At 33.1% G+C, this 21707-nt stretch overlaps 1 protein-coding gene across 2 annotated transcripts in view; it reads left to right on the top strand.

Moving 5' to 3' along the window:
- The first annotated feature begins 15077 nt into the window (after nt 1–15077).
- The window catches only part of LOC111702415 (CUGBP Elav-like family member 5), a 19827-nt gene continuing 13197 nt past the window's right edge, over nt 15078–21707 (top strand). For both annotated transcript variants that reach the window (XM_023474090.1, XM_023474088.1), the window contains exons 1-6: nt 15078–15173; nt 16633–16689; nt 17593–17656; nt 18761–18840; nt 19266–19310; nt 19486–19599. In XM_023474090.1, the coding sequence (XP_023329858.1) occupies nt 16654–16689; nt 17593–17656; nt 18761–18840; nt 19266–19310; nt 19486–19599 (339 nt within the window). In that variant the 5' untranslated portion in view covers nt 15078–15173; nt 16633–16653. The remainder of the gene's footprint in view (nt 15174–16632; nt 16690–17592; nt 17657–18760; nt 18841–19265; nt 19311–19485; nt 19600–21707) is intronic.

Here is a 21707-nt window from a genome sequence, read left to right as displayed (position 1 = left end):
ATAATTATGATAATGATGATAATAATAATAATATTAATCGAAATTTTTAAGAGACAAATTTTTGTAATTCTGAGCATCCATAATTTTGGACCCTAGCACCGGTTTAACCGTTTTCACATTTATTAAATACAAACGGACAAAAAGACAAGCAAAGTTTACAGATATATAGATGCAGCAAATGTAGCCAAAACTTTTCCCTTTGCTTTAAAGGTTTTGAGCTGGTCTACTCATGGCTAGAGGCGTAGTCAGGGTGTGAGGGGTTATGGGGGCTAAGCCCCTCCCTGGATCAGTGAAATCTATGGATTTCAGTGGGTTTTCAGGCCCCAACGGGTGTTGACTCACTGTTGAGCCCCCCCTGGAAAGAAAAAAATCTAAGCCACCTTGCCTACGCCCCTGCTCATGGCATTTCGTTTTGTACTTTTGTTCTTTATGTAGAATGAGGGGCAGACTGTTTTTAGAATCCCATAGCATGAATATTACGAAGAGTATATCGTCTTTTCAGTTTTATTCGAGAAAAAATCACGCAACCTCTTTAACGTCAATCTTCTTCCGGATAACCGTACTTTAACAGAGGAAACTTGGTTATTGAGGTTAACCTAACAAAGGTCAAGCGCAACCAAAGTAAATTTCTGCCTTTGCCTTTTCCATGATATTAATGTCGCAAAGGTTATTTTGTAATTTGCAACTGAACTGTTACAAAAAAATTTTTAAGAGATATATAAATTCCAATTCAAAAATACTAAGCGCCATTTTTAAAGTAAAAGAAAGAAAAAGGAGGAATTGATTCTACAGTTTTCTGTTTCCCTCTTTACAAGTTTTCTTAAAATTGTTGTAATTTTTAATTCTTATTGTTAGATGTATCCCAATATATTGAATATATATAGTATAAAGAGTACTCAACAGCTGGGATCTATAATAGGATAAGGGTTTATACAATTTGTATAAAGGGTTGGATTCAGTATATATATATATATATAAATATATATATATATACATATATATATATATATATATATATATACAACGCTGTAGAATGTACATTAGGTTGGATTATATTTGAAAGTTCAAAGTTGACTTTAATGAACTTGTAGAATAATTTTTTTTTTGCTGAAAACATACTTAACCGAAATTGAGCTTTATACTTAAAAAAATTGACCCTAAATATTGTAATATTGGTAATTTTGTGTTAACAGATACAAAATTTGCTGAAAATCTCGCAAACTTTATTCATTATCCTGAATTAGTAATTTTTTGAGTGTTTTTAACTTACTTTCAGAAAAATTAAAAAAAAAATTATTTTCTTAGCACCCAAAATAAACTGATTAAAGTTTTATTCAAGACTATTCAGCCTTCTGCAACATGCATCTCAAAATTCAAGACTATTCAGCATTCTGCAGCATGCATCTCATATTCAAGACTATTCAGCATTCTGCAGCATGCATCTCATATTCAAGACTATTCAGCATTCTGTAGCATGCATCTCATATTCAAGACTATTCAGCATTCTGCAGCATGCATCTCATATTCAAGACTATTCAGCATTCTGCAACATGCATCTCATATTCAAGACTATTCAGCATTCTGCAGCATGCATCTCATATTCACAAAACTTACACTGTTTTCTATTCCATTGTTTTTTTCTAAACTTTGGTGGATTTACATCAAACTTTTCAAAAATTTTCATTACTCATTCATTTCAACAGAATATGAAAAATTGATAATTTGAAAAGTCGAAAATTCATAGCTTACGATTAAAATATTCTAGATTTTTTAATTTGTTTATTTTTTCTTAAGATATTTAAAAAAAACTTAAATAGTTTTTATCTTGACAAAAGTTGGTGTGCCTTTTATTTCAAATTTTTCTGTTTAAAAAATGTTTTGCATTTATTTGTGAGACTATAATTAGATTCAAGCCATACATCCATACAACGCAACAGGCAAGACGACCTCCTTTGGGAAGAAAGGGGAGGCCGACCCGTGCCTGTTGCTTAAGGCCGGTACATCGCGGGGAGAGGATGGGGGGGGGGGGGAATTGTCCTCGTCTCAGTTTGCCGCTACCCTTGGTGTGAACACTACATCATTATATCCTTCTCTCTTCTCACAATAAAAACTTTTAGCACGGTACAAGGGGGAATTATAACATTTTATTTTTTTTGGAGATTTTAATCAAACAAATTTTATTCTAAATAATCATGTTTTTAAATTTTTTTCTTCAAACAATCATTTTTAATTTTCTTGTTTTTATTTTTAATTAAAATTTTAAAAATTTAATCTTGAAATCAAATTTTTGCTTTTTAAAATTAATTTCTTGAATCCATGTCCCTTCCGTCCTAGTTTTAAAATTCAAAAGCAATTTCACATTATTACATCGTAAAGCATTGTTCACGTTAAATACAACCTTACAGTATTTAACGAGCAAGTTTTATTTTATTCCTTTTAACATTTCCCGCATACTTCACTTACATTTTCCCGGACACTTTCTTCATGTTTTCCCGGACACTTCCTTTGTATTTTCCCGGACACTTTCTTCGTTTTTCCCGGGAATTTCCTTTACTTTTCCGGACATTTTTTCCTGTTTTCCCGGGAACTTTATAAATATTTTTCCGTTCTTCCTTTTTAGTTTTTTTCTTTATTTTCTTTAAATTTTACTAATAATTTGTTTTCTTCCTTTAATTTTATTAATTTTCCCTTTTTCATAAAATGCTCTTCTAATTCTACTTCTTTCATTTTCTTGATTTCCCATATCTCATTTTCTTTAATTTTCCCTCTAGTAACTTGTCCTCATCTTGCTTTTCCCCATAAATTCTCAATTTTGTTTTATTTGTATTCTATTTTGTGTAAAACATTGTTCAAGATATGATAGATAATTGAAAAAACGTCATATCAGAAAATTGTGCTTTGATCTAAACCTTTTAGCTATTCCTTTCATTATGTTTCTAATTTTACCATTTTTGATAGATTATATAAAACCACAAACCGTTATTTATAAAAGATTTATAAAACTATGTTAAAGTGTTATTTATAAAAGATTTATAACACTATGTTAAACCGTTATTTATAAAAGATTTATAACACTATGTTAAACCGTTATTTATAAAGATTTATAAAACTATGTTAAAGCATTATGCGAAACTCTGTCAAAGGATATTTGTAACAAAATTTTTGTTCCAAAAAATACAAAATAAAAAAATTTAGTTTTTTTGTCAATCCCAGTTTTCTTTCATAATTTCCCGTTCGTAGTCCGTAGTATTTTTTCTTTTTCTACTTCCTCTTTGATTGATTCTTTATTATCCAATTTCGTATTCCAACCCATTTATTTTTAATTAAAAATTAAAATCTATGTTTCCTATGTTAAATGTATGTATTGATGTATTCTCTACTAAGCCATGTATAATGTATATCCTGGATGTTGTCTGGTTTTGTCTTATATTAAATCGATGAATTTAAATAAAAGATAAGTTTAAACTTTACAAACCTTCTAAACCTGATATATCATGGGAGAAATAAAAGGGGGGGGGAACGAAAGGGAAAGGGGGGTAATAGAAAACAAATATATATAATGTAACGGGGAAAAAATAAAAGAATTTAAGGAGCTAGGGGCAAATGAGAATGTAAAAAGTCAAGTATGTGAACATAATAAACATGATATGGGAGGATAAAAAAGGGTATGGGAACATAATAAACATGATATGCGAGGATAAACGAGGGTATGGGAACAAAATAAACATTATACGGGAGGATAAATGAGGGCATGGGAACAAAATAAACATAATATGGGAGGATAATGGAGGTTATGGGAACAAAATAAACATAATATGGGAGGATAATGGAGGTTATGGGAACAAAATAAACATAATATGGGAAGATAATAGAGGGTATGGGAACATAACAAACATAATATCGGAGGATAATAAGGGTATGGGAACATAATACAGATAATATCGGAGGATAATAAGAATATGGGAACATAATAAGCATTATATGGGAGGATTAAGGCTAATGTGGGAAGATTAAGGAGAGTAAGGGAAGATAAAGAAGGGTATGGGAGGATAAAGGAGAATATGGGAAGATAAAGAAGAGGTTGGAAAGGTAAAGGAGAATATGGGAAGATAAAGGAGAGTATGGGAAGATAAAGAAGGGTATGGGAGGAAAAAGGAGAAGATGGGAAGATAAAGAAGAGTATTGGAAGATAAGGAAGGGCGTGGGAGGATAAAGGAGCCTATGAGAAGATAAAGAAGATGGTGGAAATGTAAAGGAGAATATGGGAAGATAAAGGAGAGTATGGGAAGATAACAGAGGGTATGGAAAGATAATAGAGGAAATGATAAGATAAAGGGAAATATGAGAAGTTTAAGAAGGATAGGGGAGGAGAAAGAAAATATGGGAATATAAAGTAGTGTATGGGAGATAAAGGAGGGTATGGGAGGACAAAAGACAATATGGGAACATGAGGGAGAGTATGAGAAGATAAAGGAGAATATGGGAAGATAAAGGAGGTCATGGGAGGATAAAGGAGATTGTGGGAAATTGAGGTAGAATATGGGAAGATAAAGAAGAATGTGGGAAGATAAAGAGGAGGATGGGAAGATAAAGGTGGGTAAGGGATGATAAAGAAGAGGATGGGAAGATAAAGAAGAGGATGGGAAAATAAAGGTGGGTATGGGATGATAAACAAGAGGATGGGAAGATAAAGGTGGGTATGGGATGATAAAGAAGAGGATGGGAAGATAAAGGTGGGTATAGGATGATAAAGAAGAGGATGGGAAGGTAAAGCTGGGTATGGGATAATAAAGAAGAGGATTGGAAGGTAAAGGTGGGTATGGGATGATAAAGAAGAGGATGGGAAGGTAAAGGTGGGTATGGGATGATAAAGAAGAGGATGGGAAGGTAAAGGTGGGTATGGGATGATTAACAAGAGGATGGGAAGATAAAGGAGAGTATGGGAACATAAATGAGAATGTGGGAAGATAAAGAAGAGGATGGGAAGGTAAAGAAGATAATGGGAAGGTAAAGGTGGGTATGGGATGATAACGAAGAAGATGGGAAGATAAAGAAGAGGATGGGAAGGTAAAGGTGGGTATGTGATAATAAAGAAGAGGATGGAAATATAAAGAAGAGGATGGGAAGATAAAGGTGAGTATGAGATAATAAAGAAGAGAATGGGAAGGTAAAGATGAGTATGGGATGATAAAGAAGAGGATGGGAAGGTAAAGGTGGATATGGGATGATAAAAAGGAAAAAGAGAAGTTTAGGAAAAAGATTTGGTAAAGATGAGAAATGTAAGGGTAGGAGGAGAAAGTTCGAAGAAAGAGGAGGAAAAAAGGGGAAAGAAAAGAAAGATATGGAAAGGAAAGACGAATAAATAGAGGAAAAGAAGGTTTCCAGAAAAATAAAAAATAACCAAAGCTTCTGTTTATTTGTTTTTTGACATTTTGATATTTTTAGAAATCTAATAATTATTTTGATTATTTTTTTTCCCATTGCAAATTTTTTTTGTCTCCTTTTCGAGTCATTTTTCCTAGCTTCGTTTAATTAGATACGATCCCGTCCCATTAAGATATATATATAGAACTATTTCTAGATGAACTAACTTACTTAACCAATTGTGGTTTCTGTATTTAGATGAGACACAGACAGATAGATAGATAGCTGAATAGATATATAGAAATCTGAATAGATTTATAGATAGCTGAATAGATATATAGAAATCTGAATAGATTTATAGATAGCCCAATAGATATATTGAAAGTTGTATAGATAGATAGATAGCTGAATAGATAGATATATAGCTGAATAGATAGATAGATAAGTAAATATATATATAGAAAGCTGAATAGATATATAGATAGCTGAATAGATATATAGAAAGCTGAATAGATAGATAGATAGCTGAATAGATATATAGAAAGCTGAATAGATAGATAGATAGCTGAATAGATAGATAGATAGCTGAATAGATATATAGAAAGCTGAATAGATAGATAGCTGAATAGATATGTTATATAGAAAGCTGAATAGATATATTATATAGAAATCTGAATAAATAGATAGATAGCTAAATAGATATATAGAAAGCTGAATAGATAGATAGCTGAATAGATATATTATATAGAAAGCTGAATATATATGTTATATAGAAAGCTGAATAGATAGATAGATAGCTAAATAGATATATAGAAAGCTAAATAGATAGAGAGATAAGTAAATATATATATAGAAAGCTGAATAGATATATAGATAGCTGAATAGATAGATAGAAAGCTGAATAGATATATAGCTGAATAAATATATAGACAGCTGAATAGATGATAGATAGTTAAATAGATATATAAAAAGCTGAGTAGATAGATAGCTAAATAGATTTATAGAAAGCTGAATAGATAGATAGATAGATAGCTAAATAGATATATAGAAAGCTGAATAGATAGATAGCTGAATTTATATATATAGATAGCTGAATAGATAGATAGCTAAATAGATATATAGAAAGCTGAATAGATAGATAGATAGATAGATAGCTGAATAGATAGATAGATAGCTAAATAGATATATAGAAAGCTGAATAGATAGATAGATAGCTGAATCTGCGAGGTCGCAAAGTTGAGCCAGTCATATAAAATTTGCATTTTCCTCCTGAGCCCGCGATTTATAAACTTCGGATCGTAATTCCTTAAACCCGACTGTAAGACCCGATCTTCGACCCAACTCAGACGACAACTTGTGTCACGTGATTGACAACTGCAAGATCTTAGGCTCGACTTAGGAATTGAGCCTTATTCTATTAAAACCTGGAATGTGCCAATTCCAATCGTGAAAATCCGCCAAATAATATATTAAACTGGTTTTTTGAACTCAACTCTGTGGAAAATAAGATGCAGTTTGAATCCGAAAGCTCACGCTGTAAATAAGGCCTAACGACGGGTTAGACCCGAGTCGTATTTTCCCGAATTTTTAAAATCGCGGGCTCTGGTCAGTTTACAGTGGAGAGACATTAATGAAGACATAGATAGATTATAAATAGATTATTAGACTGATGAATAGGACGAAAGATCTTTAAATATATAGATAAATTATTAGATATTCAATTTAAATAAATAGAATTGAAGAGAAGGGAGGAAGTAAGGGAATTTGCGTACATTGCTCTCTTTTACCCGTTTATTCAAGAATTCTAAGAAATCTTAGAAACCTAACGGACAAACTACGCAAATGGAATGTAGGATTTTTATAGGGGGTGGATTTGAAATTTGAAGAGCAAGCAAAAGATTGAAAATAAATCATAATTCATTGAAAAAAGAAGATTTTTTTTCTTTAGAATAAATTATAATTTTCAATTTTAAAGCGAAAGGAGATATAAATAGTTTGTATGGAATACGACCACGGCAAGGAAAATATTATCAAATTTAATGTACATTCGACTACGCCCCATGTAATGTCACGGTAGAATATATTCACCTAATATTCATACTATGGATCATTAAACGTTCTACTAGAACCTGGTATTATATATTAAATATGTACACATCTCAGTACGGGTTGATTAATTGATTGCAAACAGGGAAATACCTTGCCTCGCATTTATATTTATTCACTAACTACATAGTTATATTTATAAATACTAGCTGAATTGCCCGGGGTTGCCCAGGTTACTCATAGTTACTCCGGCCGTTTACCCGCGCTTGGTCTTAAATAATAATTTTAGCAGTGTCCGGGGTTGCGGGCCGGTTGCCCTTAGAATTTAAAAAAAAATCCAAAATTTGTTTAGCCTATGTCACCCCATCCAGGGGTTCCCAACATTATTTTAGCAAATTTGGTTCAGCTGTTTAGCCATGAACAAGAAAAATACAGCAGGAACTTAAAATCCTTGTTGACATGGCAAGTGTACTGCAATTTCCAGGAGAAATATACACAAACTCAGTGCTTCAAGTTGTGTTTATATATGCCTCCCAGAAACCGCAGGAAACAATTAGAGATTGGGTTGCCAGGGGTTTCTTCCTTGACTCTGATGATCATTTTAAATCATGGAAATTAACCTTGCCATGCAGCAATTTTAAATAAAGATTAATACGTAAGTAAGTAAGATATTTATTTATTTATGAAATTTAACAAAAACAAGTGTTTCAGGAGAAAATATTTAAAAACCTTCAAAAATAGAGGTTGTGGAAATATTTTTCCCATATTCTAAAAAAAAGGAAAAGGAAAGTTACATGTTTACATTACATTTAACATAACTGGTGGCAGATTGTCAGTATTTTTCGACTATGAACTAACAACTTTTAGAAATAAAAATTATAGATTTATTTTTAATGTTTAAAAAATAAAATAGGCTTTAAAGGTTGTAAAAAAGATATAGGTTCTACAAAAAACAGGAAGAGTAGTGGAAACAGGAGAAGTAACAGAAGATACGCACGGACCTCTCACGGGCAGCTGTAGTACATTTGAATTTCCTAGCCGGGTCATCCTTTCCGGTCCCAGTTTGTTCTGTACTTAGCTCTATGGACAGGACTAGCTGGTGCAACAAGGTTGACGCGGTCAGACTTTATGCTTCATTTAGGTTGAATTTACTTTTACTAAAGGGGCAGAGGTGCGTGCTCTGACCTTTTAGTAAAAGTAAATTCAACCTGAAGTCTGACCGCGTCAACCTTGTTGCACCGGCTAGTCCTATTGAGTGTCTGCTTTATTTACCCAATGTCCGGCGATACAGTACAAACTAGGGCCAGAAAGGTTGACCCGGCTCGGAAATTCAAGTGTACTACGGCTGCCCGTGATACATAAGACAAGATGTGTGATATGGAAAATAGCACTAGAGAAAGAGGACAGGACCTGATTGAAAGAAATATAATGGAGATCCAGAGATAATGTTTGAATGGTGCTAAAACTTGGGAAATCATCTGATATAGATTATTAAAATTGTATAGATTTTATTTGATATAGTTTATATAGGTTATATATATAAATTTTTTCAAGATTTTGAACGGATTTAAACCCTTTCTAACTAATGTTAATGTTCTTGTAACGATATCAGAGGTTTATTTCTGTCCGAGCTAGCTAGCTGTAATGCATAATGCACAATATGCATCATTAAAGGGAGGGCTGGGGGGGAATTTAACTGATTACTGTTAGGGTAGATTAAACCTACATAAACTAGGTTTACGCTTATAAATGAGTTTTGTATCAAGAATTTGTTCTCAACGCTCATGCAATAATTAAGAATTTATTACATTAAAAAATACATTTTTATTAAAATGGCAAAATTTTCCATTTAAACAATCAAAATATTGATAGAAATGATAAATTATATATTTCTAATGAACAATTACTCACATAATTATTCCCTTGTGATTGTATAATATTACTTATACATATGTTCTAAAGTTGTGCTATTCCACTAAGTACAGTTCAGTCTATTTAATTTTATTATTGTATATCTTAATCTGTCATGTTCTTGTCTATTCTATTCTATTCTAATCTTTTTATTGTATTCCATTGTATTTTCTCTATTCTTTTCTTTTTCATTCTGGTTTATTGTATTCTGTTCTATTCATTTTTATTTTATATACTCTATTCTTATCTATTCTATTCTATTCTATTTATTCTTTTTAATTCTATTCTATTCTATTCTATTTATTCTATTCTAATCTTTTTATTGTATTCTATTGTATTCTACTCTATTCTTCTCTTTTTCATTCTGGTTTATTGTATTCTGTTCTATTCATTTTTATTTTATATACTCTATTCTTATCTATTCTATTCTATTCTATTCTATTCTTTTTAATTCTATTCTATTCTATTCTATTCCGCAGTATATTGCTTGCACACAATAGAATATACATCACGGGCAGCCGTAGTACATTTGAATTTCCGAGCCGGGTCAACCTTTCCGGTCCCAGTTTGTACTGTACCTAGCTCTATGGACAGGACTAGCCTGTGCAACAAGGTTGACGCGGTCAATGCTTCATAGGTTGAATTTACTTTTACTAAAGGGGCAGATTTGCGTTGTGTATATAATATCCACCCCTTCCATAAAACCATACAAGATTAATAGCTACACCCAGGCATAGGTCAGAAGAGTTGAATAATAATAATAATATATTTCGACATATAAATTTTTAATGATTTTATTTTACAATTATACATGTTACATTATACATTATACATGTTACATTATACATTATACATTAAACATACCATCTCGGTATTAACGTAAATGGCTGAGCAAAACCTTTTTAAAGCTAAGGGCTGGGACTGACACTCCAATTTAGTTCAGGATTAAAGTTAAAAGTGCTAAATATTAAAAGGTTGAGTAGGCTTTTAATGTTTGTAAAAGGTTTACTTTCATCCTGAGAGGATTCGGAGCAAAGGCTCAAGATGGAGATAATAGTGTTATAGGTTCAGGTTTACTTAGCTCCAGGTAGGGGATATAGCAGGAGAATAATATCTAGATACTGGTTATACCAGGAGAATAATCTCTAGATACTGGATATACCAGGAGAATAATCTTTAGATACTGGATTTACCAGGAGAATAATCTCTAGATACTGTATATACCAGGAGAATAATCTCTAGATACTGGATATACCAGGAGAATAATCTCTAGATACTGGATATACCAGGAGAATAATCTCTAGATACTGGATATACCAGGAGAATAATCTCTAGATACTGGATATACCAGGAGAATAATCTCTAGATACTGGATATACCAGGAGAATAATCTCTAGATACTGGATATACCAGGAGAATAATCTCTAGATACTGGATATACCAGGAGAATAATCTCTAGATACTGGATATACCAGGAGAATAATCTCTAGATACTGGATATACCAGGAGAATAATCTCTAGATACTGGATATACCAGGAGAATAATCTCTAGATACTGGATATACCAGGAGAATAATCTCTAGATACTGGATATACCAGGAGAATAATCTCTAGATACTGGATATACCAGGAGAATAATCTCTAGATACTGGATATACCAGGAGAATAATCTCTAGATACTGGATATACCAGGAGAATAATCTCTAGATACTGGATATACCAGGAGAATAATCTCTAGATACTGGATATACCAGGAGAATAATCTCTAGATACTGGATATACCAGGAGAATAATCTCTAGATACTGGATATACCAGGAGAATAATCTCTAGATACTGGATATACCAGGAGAATAATCTCTAGATACTGGATATACCAGGAGAATAATCTCTAGATACTGGATATACCAGGAGAATAATCTCTAGATACTGGATATACCAGGAGAATAATCTCTAGATACTGGATATACCAGGAGAATAATCTCTAGATACTGGATATACCAGGAGAATAATCTCTAGATACTGGATATACCAGGAGAATAATCTCTAGATACTGGATATACCAGGAGAATAATCTCTAGATACTGGATATACCAGGAGAATAATCTCTAGATACTGGATATACCAGGAGAATAATCTCTAGATACTGGATATACCAGGAGAATAATCTCTAGATACTGGATATACCAGGAGAATAATCTCTAGATACTGGATATACCAGGAGAATAATCTCTAGATACTGGATATACCAGGAGAATAATCTCTAGATNCCTTTATTTTTCTTTTTCCTTCCCCCTCCCTTTTTTTCTTTTTTCCTTCCCCGTCCTTTAACCGACCTTTCCTTCCCCACGTTATTTCCCATCATTTCTCCTTCCTAAATAACCTTTAATAATTTGTTTTTTTAAAGTTCAAGTCTGTAAGGTTTCCTATATAGTATTCAGGTTGCCATTTAGAATTCTGTTATTGCATGATTACAACATTTTTAAAATATTTTTCAAATTATTTTCTTTTTTTCTTTTACAGTCATCAATTTATTAATGTTCTTACACGAAGTCAAAACAATCCTTACTTTAATTTGTAATCGCTCTCTTCTTCTTTTAAAGCTTCCCCCAAACACCCTTACCCTTATTTTAGTGTTCCCAACCTGTTTATGTTTCTCTTTCGCTCCTCCCTCACCCCTCTCACTTGTCCGCTTCCCTCACTCACTCACATATTCCCTACCCCCCTCTCAGCTCCCTACCTTCCAATTAGTGTTGGTTTTTTTAAAACATAGTACAACTATCAACCATCAAACAATTGTTCAAAAAATGTATTGATTCAAAATTCAACCATATGTACGATACACAATACACCTACACACAGTCAAATAACAAATAAGAATAAATTTAGTGAAATGTTGATTTCTCATCAAAAATCCATCAAAAAAAACTTGGTTTAAAAAAGAAAATGTAAAAACTAGTTGCAATGATTGAAAATGAGGTTCACATGAGGAACTGTCATTAAAATTCAACTTAATCAATAATTTGAAAGATAAAGTTTTTTTTTCTTGCTTGTAAAGTGTTTAATTTTCATAATTTCTTCTTTATCTCTGAAGCAAGAAATGCACAAGTCACTTTTGTAAAAAATCAACAATGATCAATTTTCAAAAACAAAAGCATGGATATCTAATTCATATTTGATCAGACAAAGCGTTTAAGTGTACATTTGCGAATCAAACATGCTAGTGACATGGGAGTCACGTGAACTTACGTGTAAAGTAAATATTATAAGGTCATTACTTACTACTCTTCTTGGTCCCTATATATATATATTCAACCCCCCTCACCCCTCCCCTCCCCCCATCCATCTTCAATATTTAGTATTGAAGTACTAAACAGCTAAACAATACATACATCAAGCCCTCAAATCCTAATTGTATTTGACAGAAAACTCAATATGGTTCGAGGAAACGGAGGTGGGGGGTGGGGGAGGGGGTTAAACCCCCCTGGCAGGTGCTACGCTTTACAGGGGGAGGGAGATTTTTATGTAGGTAGTGTCATTTGATGCTTTGTTAGCATTTGTTTGGATATGAAGATAGGATGCAGAGAAAATAGATTGTTGGGGATAGAGAGAAGAGAGATGGTGGGGAATTGAAGGAGATAAAGAGATGGTGGGAATTGAAGGTGATCTAGAGCTAGATGGTGGGAATTGAAGGGGATACAGATAGTTTGGGAATTGAAGGGGATTGAGAGATGGTGGGAATTGAAGGGGATAGAGAGATGGTGGGAATTGAAGGGGATAGAGAGATGGTGGGAATTGAAAGGGATAGAGAGATGGTGGGACTTGAAGGGGATAGAGAGATTGTGGGAATTGAAGGGAATGGAGAGATGATGGTAATTGAAGGGGATAGAGAGATGGTGGGAATTGAAGGAGATAAAGAGATGGTGGGAATTGAAGGGGATCTAGAGCTAAATGGTGGGAATTGAAGGGGATAGAGATATGTTGGGAATTGAAGGGGATAGAGAGATTTTGGGAACTTATTGGGATAGAGAGAGGGTGTGAATTGAAAGGGATAGAGAGATGGTGGGAATTTAAGGGAATAAAGAGATGGTGGGAATTGAAGGGGATAAAGAGATTGTCGGGAATTAAAAGGGATGAAGAGATGGTGGGAATTGAAGGGGATAGAGAGATGGTGGGAATTGAAAGGGATAGAGAGATGGTGGGAATTGAAGGGGATTCAGAGATTGTGTGGAATTTCTTGGAAACCGTCTGGAAGAGAAGAGGGGGGGGTATTCAAGGGGCTAGATGGAGGAAGTGGATAAATCAGGAAGGGGGGGGGGTTTCGGGACCCATATTTGCATAGCGCAAAAGGAATTGTAATCTGATTGAAAGTAAATATTGAAAAAACACTAGAAATCTGAAGAACGTCCCAATATAAAAACAGTTTAACTCAAATATCATATTCACAAAGAGAAAGAAACTCTTGAGAAGACGATAGAAAATCTACACAGTGCTGATATTTAGAATGGAATTCAGCATGCAAAATTTCAAAGGAATTAAATTTTTGCCACAAACTCTGTTTTGCTAGATCCTTATATCTTTACAACCCGATGTCGTAGACCTTTAATATTTCACACAATGATTACTATCAGATCAAATAATCTAAGTTAAAAAATTTCAAAGGTTTACACCTTCAGGTTGCAAAGATATAGGGATTCGAAAAGACTCAATTCCTTTGTTTTGGATTTAAGGATTTAATAGTCTTTTTCATTTTATTTTTGTCTGTGTGAGGGGGGGGGGCGGTCAAAATTTGAGCGTATATTTGGTAAATGTTATTAAAATTAAGAGCAAATATCAAATAGTTTCATTAAAATATAAGAAGATACAATTACATCCTTAAAGATCCAATTCCTTAATAGATAAACGCAGAAGGGGGGGGGGGTAGGGGGGGATATTGTATATTATATATTAATGCTATGTTATAGATATTATAAGTTTCGCTGACCAATTACAGAGTGAGTGTGAGTCGAGATGTGGCTTGAGATAAGGCATGAGGCAGTCCGGGGGGCTGGGCTAGCCTCACTGCCTGAATATCCAGGCTTTCTATTGGCTGTTTAAGAACACCGGCCTCTTATTGGAGGAAAGAGAGGCTTAGACAATATTAGGCTTGATTTTATATATACAGTAATACAACATGAGATAGATAGATAGATAGATAAATAGATATATTTGTGGCATTTATTGATATGAATACCATAAATATTAGAAATGACGATCTTTTATTAGAAAGTAATATGCTTTATATATCTTAAATATATATATTCTTTATATATCTTATATATATATATATTCTGTAAATATGCCATCACTCAAACATAAAGTAAATATTTTTCACTAGCTTGAAAACCCAGGGTTACCCTGGGTAGGCATAGTTAGTTCCACCGTCTACCCGCACTTTGTCGTAGGTTACAATTTTAAATATATTTCCCCTTTAAACGTTGACCCACTAAACTTAGAATCATTCCCGTGGTCCTAACGAGTTCCTCAATCAAAATTTGAAGCAAATCGGTCCTGGAGTTCATGATCGGAATGATCGGACAGACAATCAGAGATTACAACTTTAAAAATATAGATATTATTCAAAATCTAATGTTTCCAGGTTGTACAGAGGGATTGGCAGCAGCCTGTGATAGGATACACTAAACTGTACAGTTAATCTAATGTTTCCAGGTTGTACAGAGGGATTGGCTGCAGCCTGTGATAGGTTACACTAAACTGTACGGTTAATCTAATGTTTCCAGGTTGTACAGAGGGATTGGCTGCAGCCTGTGATAGGTTCCACTAAACTGTACAGTTAATGCTGATTAATTCTCAGGTAAACATAATATTTATATGCTCAAACCATGCAAACATGTCCCTGAGTCTTTTTCCTTGAGTTTCCCTGGTTTCTCTGGTTTCCTGGTTTCCCTTGTTTCCTTGGTTTCCCTTGTTTCCCTGGTTTCTCTGGTTTCCCTGGTTTCCCTGGTTTCCCTGGTTTTCCTGGTTTTCCTGATTTCCCTGGTTTCCCTGGTTTCCCTGGTTTCCCTGGTTTCCCTGGTTTCCCTGGTTTCCCTGGTTTCCCTGAATTCATGGTTTCCCTGGTTTCCCTGGTTTTTCTGGTTTCCCTGGTTTCCCTGGTTTCCCTGGTTTTCCTGGTTTCCCTGGTTTCCTTGGTTTTCCTGGTTTCCCTGGATTCCTTGGTTTCTCTGGTTTCCCAGGTTTCCCTGGTTTTTCTGGTTCCTCTGGTTTCCCTGGTTTCCCTGGTTTCCCTGGTTTCCCTGGTTTCCCTGGTTTCCCTGGTTTCCCTGGTTCTCCTGGTTCCCTTGGTTTCCCTGGTTTGATGAATCTAAATGTGATATGAATATTGAATATGTTAGGTTTTAATCATACTCTGATGCATTTAGAAATATTGTGTTATTGGCAATATTTAAATTAAACAATTTGGTTGATGCAAAATTTTGAAAAAATGCATTTTTATGTATTTGAAACTTCATGAACATTCAACCGGGGGTTTCTTAGATTTGAAAACATTTACAGTTGAAAACATCTTTGTTTCTTTATATTTTAAATAAAACTGATTGTTTAATAAATATTTTTAATCTATTCTTTTTATCAGAATTCAATAACGCGAAGGTTTTTAATCGAATTTTTGTAGATTATAATTTTTTATAGATTGAAAAAATATTTTTTTTTTGCGATTTAAATTAAATCATTGAAATCTACCATGTTTTTAAAACGAATTTCTTCATTTTAGCTTTTTATTTATTTCGTTGATTATAAAATATTGATTTCATATTGATTTACAAATTAATAATGGTGATCAAACATGAAACAGAAATTTCAAAATGTTTGAACCTAATCTGTGGAGCAACGAATTAAATTGTTTCTGAAAGAAAAGTACATAAGTTTTATTTTTTAAAGATTTTTTATAATTTTAATTAAATTAATTTTTCTCCAGAGGATATGTTTACAGTTGAGAGGTTGGCTTACACAAACTTGAAGTAAATAACGAAATTCAACTGAAAATAATTTTGATTAAATTAAATAGTTTGAGAGATTACAAGATAGATTGTTAGATAGATAAATACAACCAGAAAGACAACAATGATAGAAAAGGCTTTTCTCGGTTTTCTGAAAGTTGTTGAATGTCATCCTAACTTTTCTTTTATGAATTTGTTCTCATAAAAGAGCACTTAGAAGTGTCTCCCTCTACTCACTTCTGTGTCACGAAATGTTTAAATTTCCCTGATTTTCTCTAATTTTAAAATGTTTAAAAAAAGTTTTGTTGTTGTCAGGTTTAAATATTCTGCCCGACGATGCTAGGAAAAGATTCTGCTGAGGACCCACAACAGGTAAATATACAGTACAGTACATAGTTGGTGAATATACAGTGCAGTACATAATAGGTAACTATACAGTACAATACATAATAGTAGTAAATACAATGCAGTACATATTAGATAAATAAATAGTACAGTACATAACAGGTAAATTTACAGTGCAGTACAAAATAGGTTAATATATTGTGCAGTACATAATAGGAAAATATACAGTACAGTACATAACAGGTGAATATGCAGTACAGTACATAACTTGGGAATATACAATTGAGTAGATAACAGATAAATATACAGAGCAATACATAACAAGGGATTATAAACTCAGATACAGTACAGTACATAACAGGGTATATACTGTACGTACATTGCATAAACTATGCAAGAGTAACCTGATAAATCAAACAAGACTATCTATATTAATAATTAAACAAAAATAAACTAATAAACTAGACAAGAGTAAACTATATAAACTAAACAAGATTTAACTAATAACCTAGACAAGAGTAAGCTAATAAACTAGACAAGATAAACTAATAAACTAGACAAGATAAATTAATCAACTAGACAAGAGTAAACTAAGTAACTAGACAAGAGTAAACTAATAAATCAGACAAGAATAAACTAATAAACTAGACAAGAATAAACTAATAAATTAGACAAGAATAAACTAATAAACTAGACAAGAATAAACTAATAAATTAGAAAAGATGAAATGTAGGTACTTGTGTATGTTGCTTGGTAAGAGATGATAAGAATTGGGACAGAGAGAGGATTTACTTCATAAATCCTTCACCATTTTATTTCTTTCTCTGAGAATAATCTTACCGAAATACACTATAGTGGTTTCTGTAGAAATTACTTTCCGTTCTTACACCCTACTATCCATCTACGTATCTATTATAACTAATTTTTCAGGTTCAGTATCATCCCTTCCCCGGAATAGATGAATCAATCTTTAGACAGGATAATAATAATAAAGGTAAAAGATTGATACTTCAAGATTATCCGTTGATGAAGGAGAACCTATAATATTTAACCGTTGATGAAGGAGAAACTATAATATTATCCGTTGATGAAGGAGAACCTATAATATTATCCGTTGATGAAGGAGAACCTATAATATTATCCGTTGATGAAGGAGAACCTATAATATTATCCGTTGATGAAGGAGAACCTATAATATTTATCCGTTGATGAAGGAGAACCTATAATATTTATCGACTAGGTTGGGAACCCAGCGCTGCCCAGGTTTCCCATAGTAACTCCCGCCGTTTACCCTCACTTGGTCTTAAATTACCATTTTAGCTTTTTTTTCTACAAAAAGTGTGATTAGCGGCGTCTGGTGCAAAATTGGGCTTTTTTTGTGCAATTCTCCAATATGTTATTTTTTCAATATTTTTTTTTTGTCAAAATCTAAAGTTCAGAAAAGCAAAAGTGTGTATATATACCATTTCTATAAAAATTCTAAATTTTTTAAAATATTGAATGAATCACAGAAGATTCGCAAAATTGTTATAAGATAATTCGCTATTTTCAGTTCTGGTCTAATTTTTAAGGAAAATTTGATTTTCAATGGCTCCAACTAAGAAGAAAGGAACTAGAGGATTTAAAAAACATCTTTTCCTTAAAAATTAGACCAGAACTAAAAATTGCGAATTTTCTTATTACAATTTTGCAAATTTTCTGTGATTCTGTGACTCAATCTTTATAAAATTCTAAAATCTGATAGAAATAATATTTATACACATCTTTGCTTTTCGGAACTTTTGATTTTGAGAGAAAAAAGTTTCGCGGATTTTTGTTGACCATTAGAGTGGCAAACAAAAAATATTGAAAAAAACATAAAGGAGAGTTGCACAAAAAAGACACAATTTTGCATGAGACGCCGCAAATCACACTTTTTTTACTCACCCTGTATATTTGTCTTTTTTGATTATTTTCAGGTTTAAAAGCAAAGCGCGTCATCGCCATCATATCATGAACAATATTTAATCTTGAAAAAAAAAATAATTAATTTGGTCAGGGTATTGCATTCCACTGATCAAGGCTAGATTTTCTTATGTACTGTATGTACACTGTACAGGTGGATGTCAGGTGTACAAGCTCACTAGCCCTGATGTACAGACTACCTTAGGCCTACTTCAGTCACATCAAACAATGCCGGTACTGTACATTTATAATTAAATATAAGATGACTTGACAGAGAGGCACACAACAGGGATAAGAACTTGAGAAAAAATATATTACAAGTTAGGGCCATTTTTACTTTAAGTTCTAACTGTTAAACTAATTTTAGCCTCTTTCCCATTCCGTTCAAGGTTGATGGCCACTTTGAAAGGACAATTTTGTAGAATTGAAAGATCCGGAAAGGTGCGGGGGATAAACAATTGTGAAATTATCCCTACAATTCAATTTGCAACAACGAAGAGTTCATTTCAGCTTATAAGCATTGAATCCATATGTTGCACACAATGCTGTTAAATCTTACATTAAAAAGCAATGGTTGTAAAAAGTTCAACTGAAAATATTATTACCCCTCTAAACAGCTTGATTAAAACCTAACATTAATCAATTCTATTAACTTTCAGACGGTATCTCCCAGCCTGGTGCTAAAAGTGGCAGAATCAGAAAAGGTAAAATAATTAATTTATTAACTCATAATTGAGTATTTAATCAATAAATTCTATTTGAATTTTCTTTAGAAATAGATCAATCAATTGATAAATTAATCATCTGTAAGAAATTGAATGGTTAATTATTCAGTCCAAAATTATCATTAAAATCAAATTTATTAATAATCTACCGAAGGAACGCCAGCTGCGTAGAATGCAACAAGTTGGAAACCTCGGCAGCATTGCTGGAAACTTTGGTATCATCAATCCTCTCGTATTCAATCAGTTCGGATACGGAACATACGCACAGGTAGGTCAACATACATACGCACGGGTATTTCAACTGACATACGTATAGGTAGGTCAACAGACATACGCACAGGTAGGGTTGTTAATCGTTTTTGTAAACGATCGTTAAACGATCGTTTTTTGTTTCGTTTTCAAAAACGATCGTTTCGTTTTCGGAAAAAACGATCGTTTTTAAAAACGACCCACTCGTTTTGAACTTTTAGAAAACGAATAGCGATCGTTTTTGAAAACGATCGTTTTTATTGAAACGATTTGCGACCGTTTTTTATACGATTGTTTTTGAAAAAACGATCGTTTTTGAAAAAACGATCGTTTTTGAAATTTTTTTTTATTGACAATTATGTTAACGATCGTTAACGAAGGGTCGTCGTTAACGATCGTTAACGAAACGACGAACTTTATCAAAACGGTTGTTTTTGAAAAAAAATTACTTGCAACTTCATTGAATGTCGTCTTACATGAAGTTTAACAGTTATGGGGGAGTTAAAACTCCTTGATATTTTCTTAAAAACTACTCAATGATAAGTACAGATGCCCTCAGGTCGGTTTTCTCTATTCGTTAACGATGTTTAACGAAGGGTTCGTCGTTAACGATCGTTAACGAAGGGTTGTCGTTAACGATCGTTAACGAAGGTCCGTCGTTAACGATCGTTAACGAAGGGTCGTCGTTAACGATCGTTAACGAAACGATCGTTTTAAAAACGACCATTGTTAAAAAACGAACTTTTCAAAAAAACGATCGTTTTTAAAAACGATCGTTTCGTTTTCGGTTTTTCGTCGTCGTTATCATAACGAAACGATCGTTTTTCTGAAAAATGAAAACGTTAACATCCCTACGCACAGGTAGGTCAATTCACGCATAAATATAATTAAATTTAAGATTTCTGAGCAAACTTAGATTTACGTAGCATATAAAAGATGTGCCTCTGAGTCTGGGATAGGATGGTTTCTAAACCATAAGAGAGACGCAACAATTCATCTTCAATCGAAATATTGTATGATTGGTCAAACTGCAAACTGAGAATTTTTGAATTTCTAGATTTAAATTCTAAACTAATCTATTTCTGCTTTTATTTGAAATAGGATCTCTTTGAAATTCCATCTTTTTAATATATTCAACTTTTTGTGATTTTCGTTTTCAAATTCATCCTTTTCCCTCTTTTTTTGCTCGTGTTTTAAAGTTTTCCCCCCCCCCCTCCTCCGTTCCCTCGCCCCCTTTATATCATCCTCCACCACCTTCATTTCCACCCCAATGGATAATGCATTGTTTTACATGAAAAGTTATGTCCGGATAAAATGATTTTTATGATTTCACGTCCTAAATAAATCATTTTTCTGCAATGTCATTTTTATACTTTTGCACTTTTTCTCCCTGACTCTATGTGTTGTGTTTTATTGTAAAAAATTGCAAAGTTGTCGCACGTAAACAATTGATTTGCAGAAAAGTAAAAAAATGTCAAATTGTCAAATGCCTTTTCCAGGTCTAAACGGTTAACTGTAATTTACTATATGAGCTGGAGATTTAAAAAATTCAAGAAAATACTACTCCGGTCTAAACGATCTTTGGGCCTTATTTAAAGCTTGAACTTTTGGATTCAAGCTGCATCTTATTTTCCGCAGAGTGGAGTTAAAAAACCGGTTTAATATTCTATTTGGCGGATTTTCATGGTAGGAATTGGCGCATTCCGGATTTTATGAGAACAATACTCAACATCGAGCCTTATTCTCCACTAAGACTAACCAATTTCGATTTTATCTTCTTTAGGCCTAACTCCTAGGTCGAGCTTAATATCTCGCAGCTGTGTATTACGTGACACAAGCTGTCGTCAGTGTTGAGTCTAAGATTGGGTCTTAAAGCTAGGTTTAAGGAATTACGACCTGAGCCAAAGCTTTTAATTCGTGGGTGCTGAACTCTTTGATGAGAAAAAAGTTGTTTAATCTTTTTCTTTTGTAAATTTTTTATTATACTAGTATAAGGTCTAATAAAAGGTTCCAATTCAATTATCCAGTTTTATCCGAATGAAAGGTCACTAATTGACGTGTTCATTAATTAACCAGGGTCCACTTAATTTCAACACATTTTATTTCGCATGGGAGGGGGGGGGGGGT

This window comes from Eurytemora carolleeae, unplaced genomic scaffold (genome assembly GCF_000591075.1).
Source record: "Eurytemora carolleeae unplaced genomic scaffold, Eaff_2.0 scaffold488, whole genome shotgun sequence".
In the NCBI taxonomy this organism is placed as follows: domain Eukaryota; kingdom Metazoa; phylum Arthropoda; class Copepoda; order Calanoida; family Temoridae; genus Eurytemora; species Eurytemora carolleeae.
This window is presented reverse-complemented; position numbering and strand designations above follow the sequence as displayed.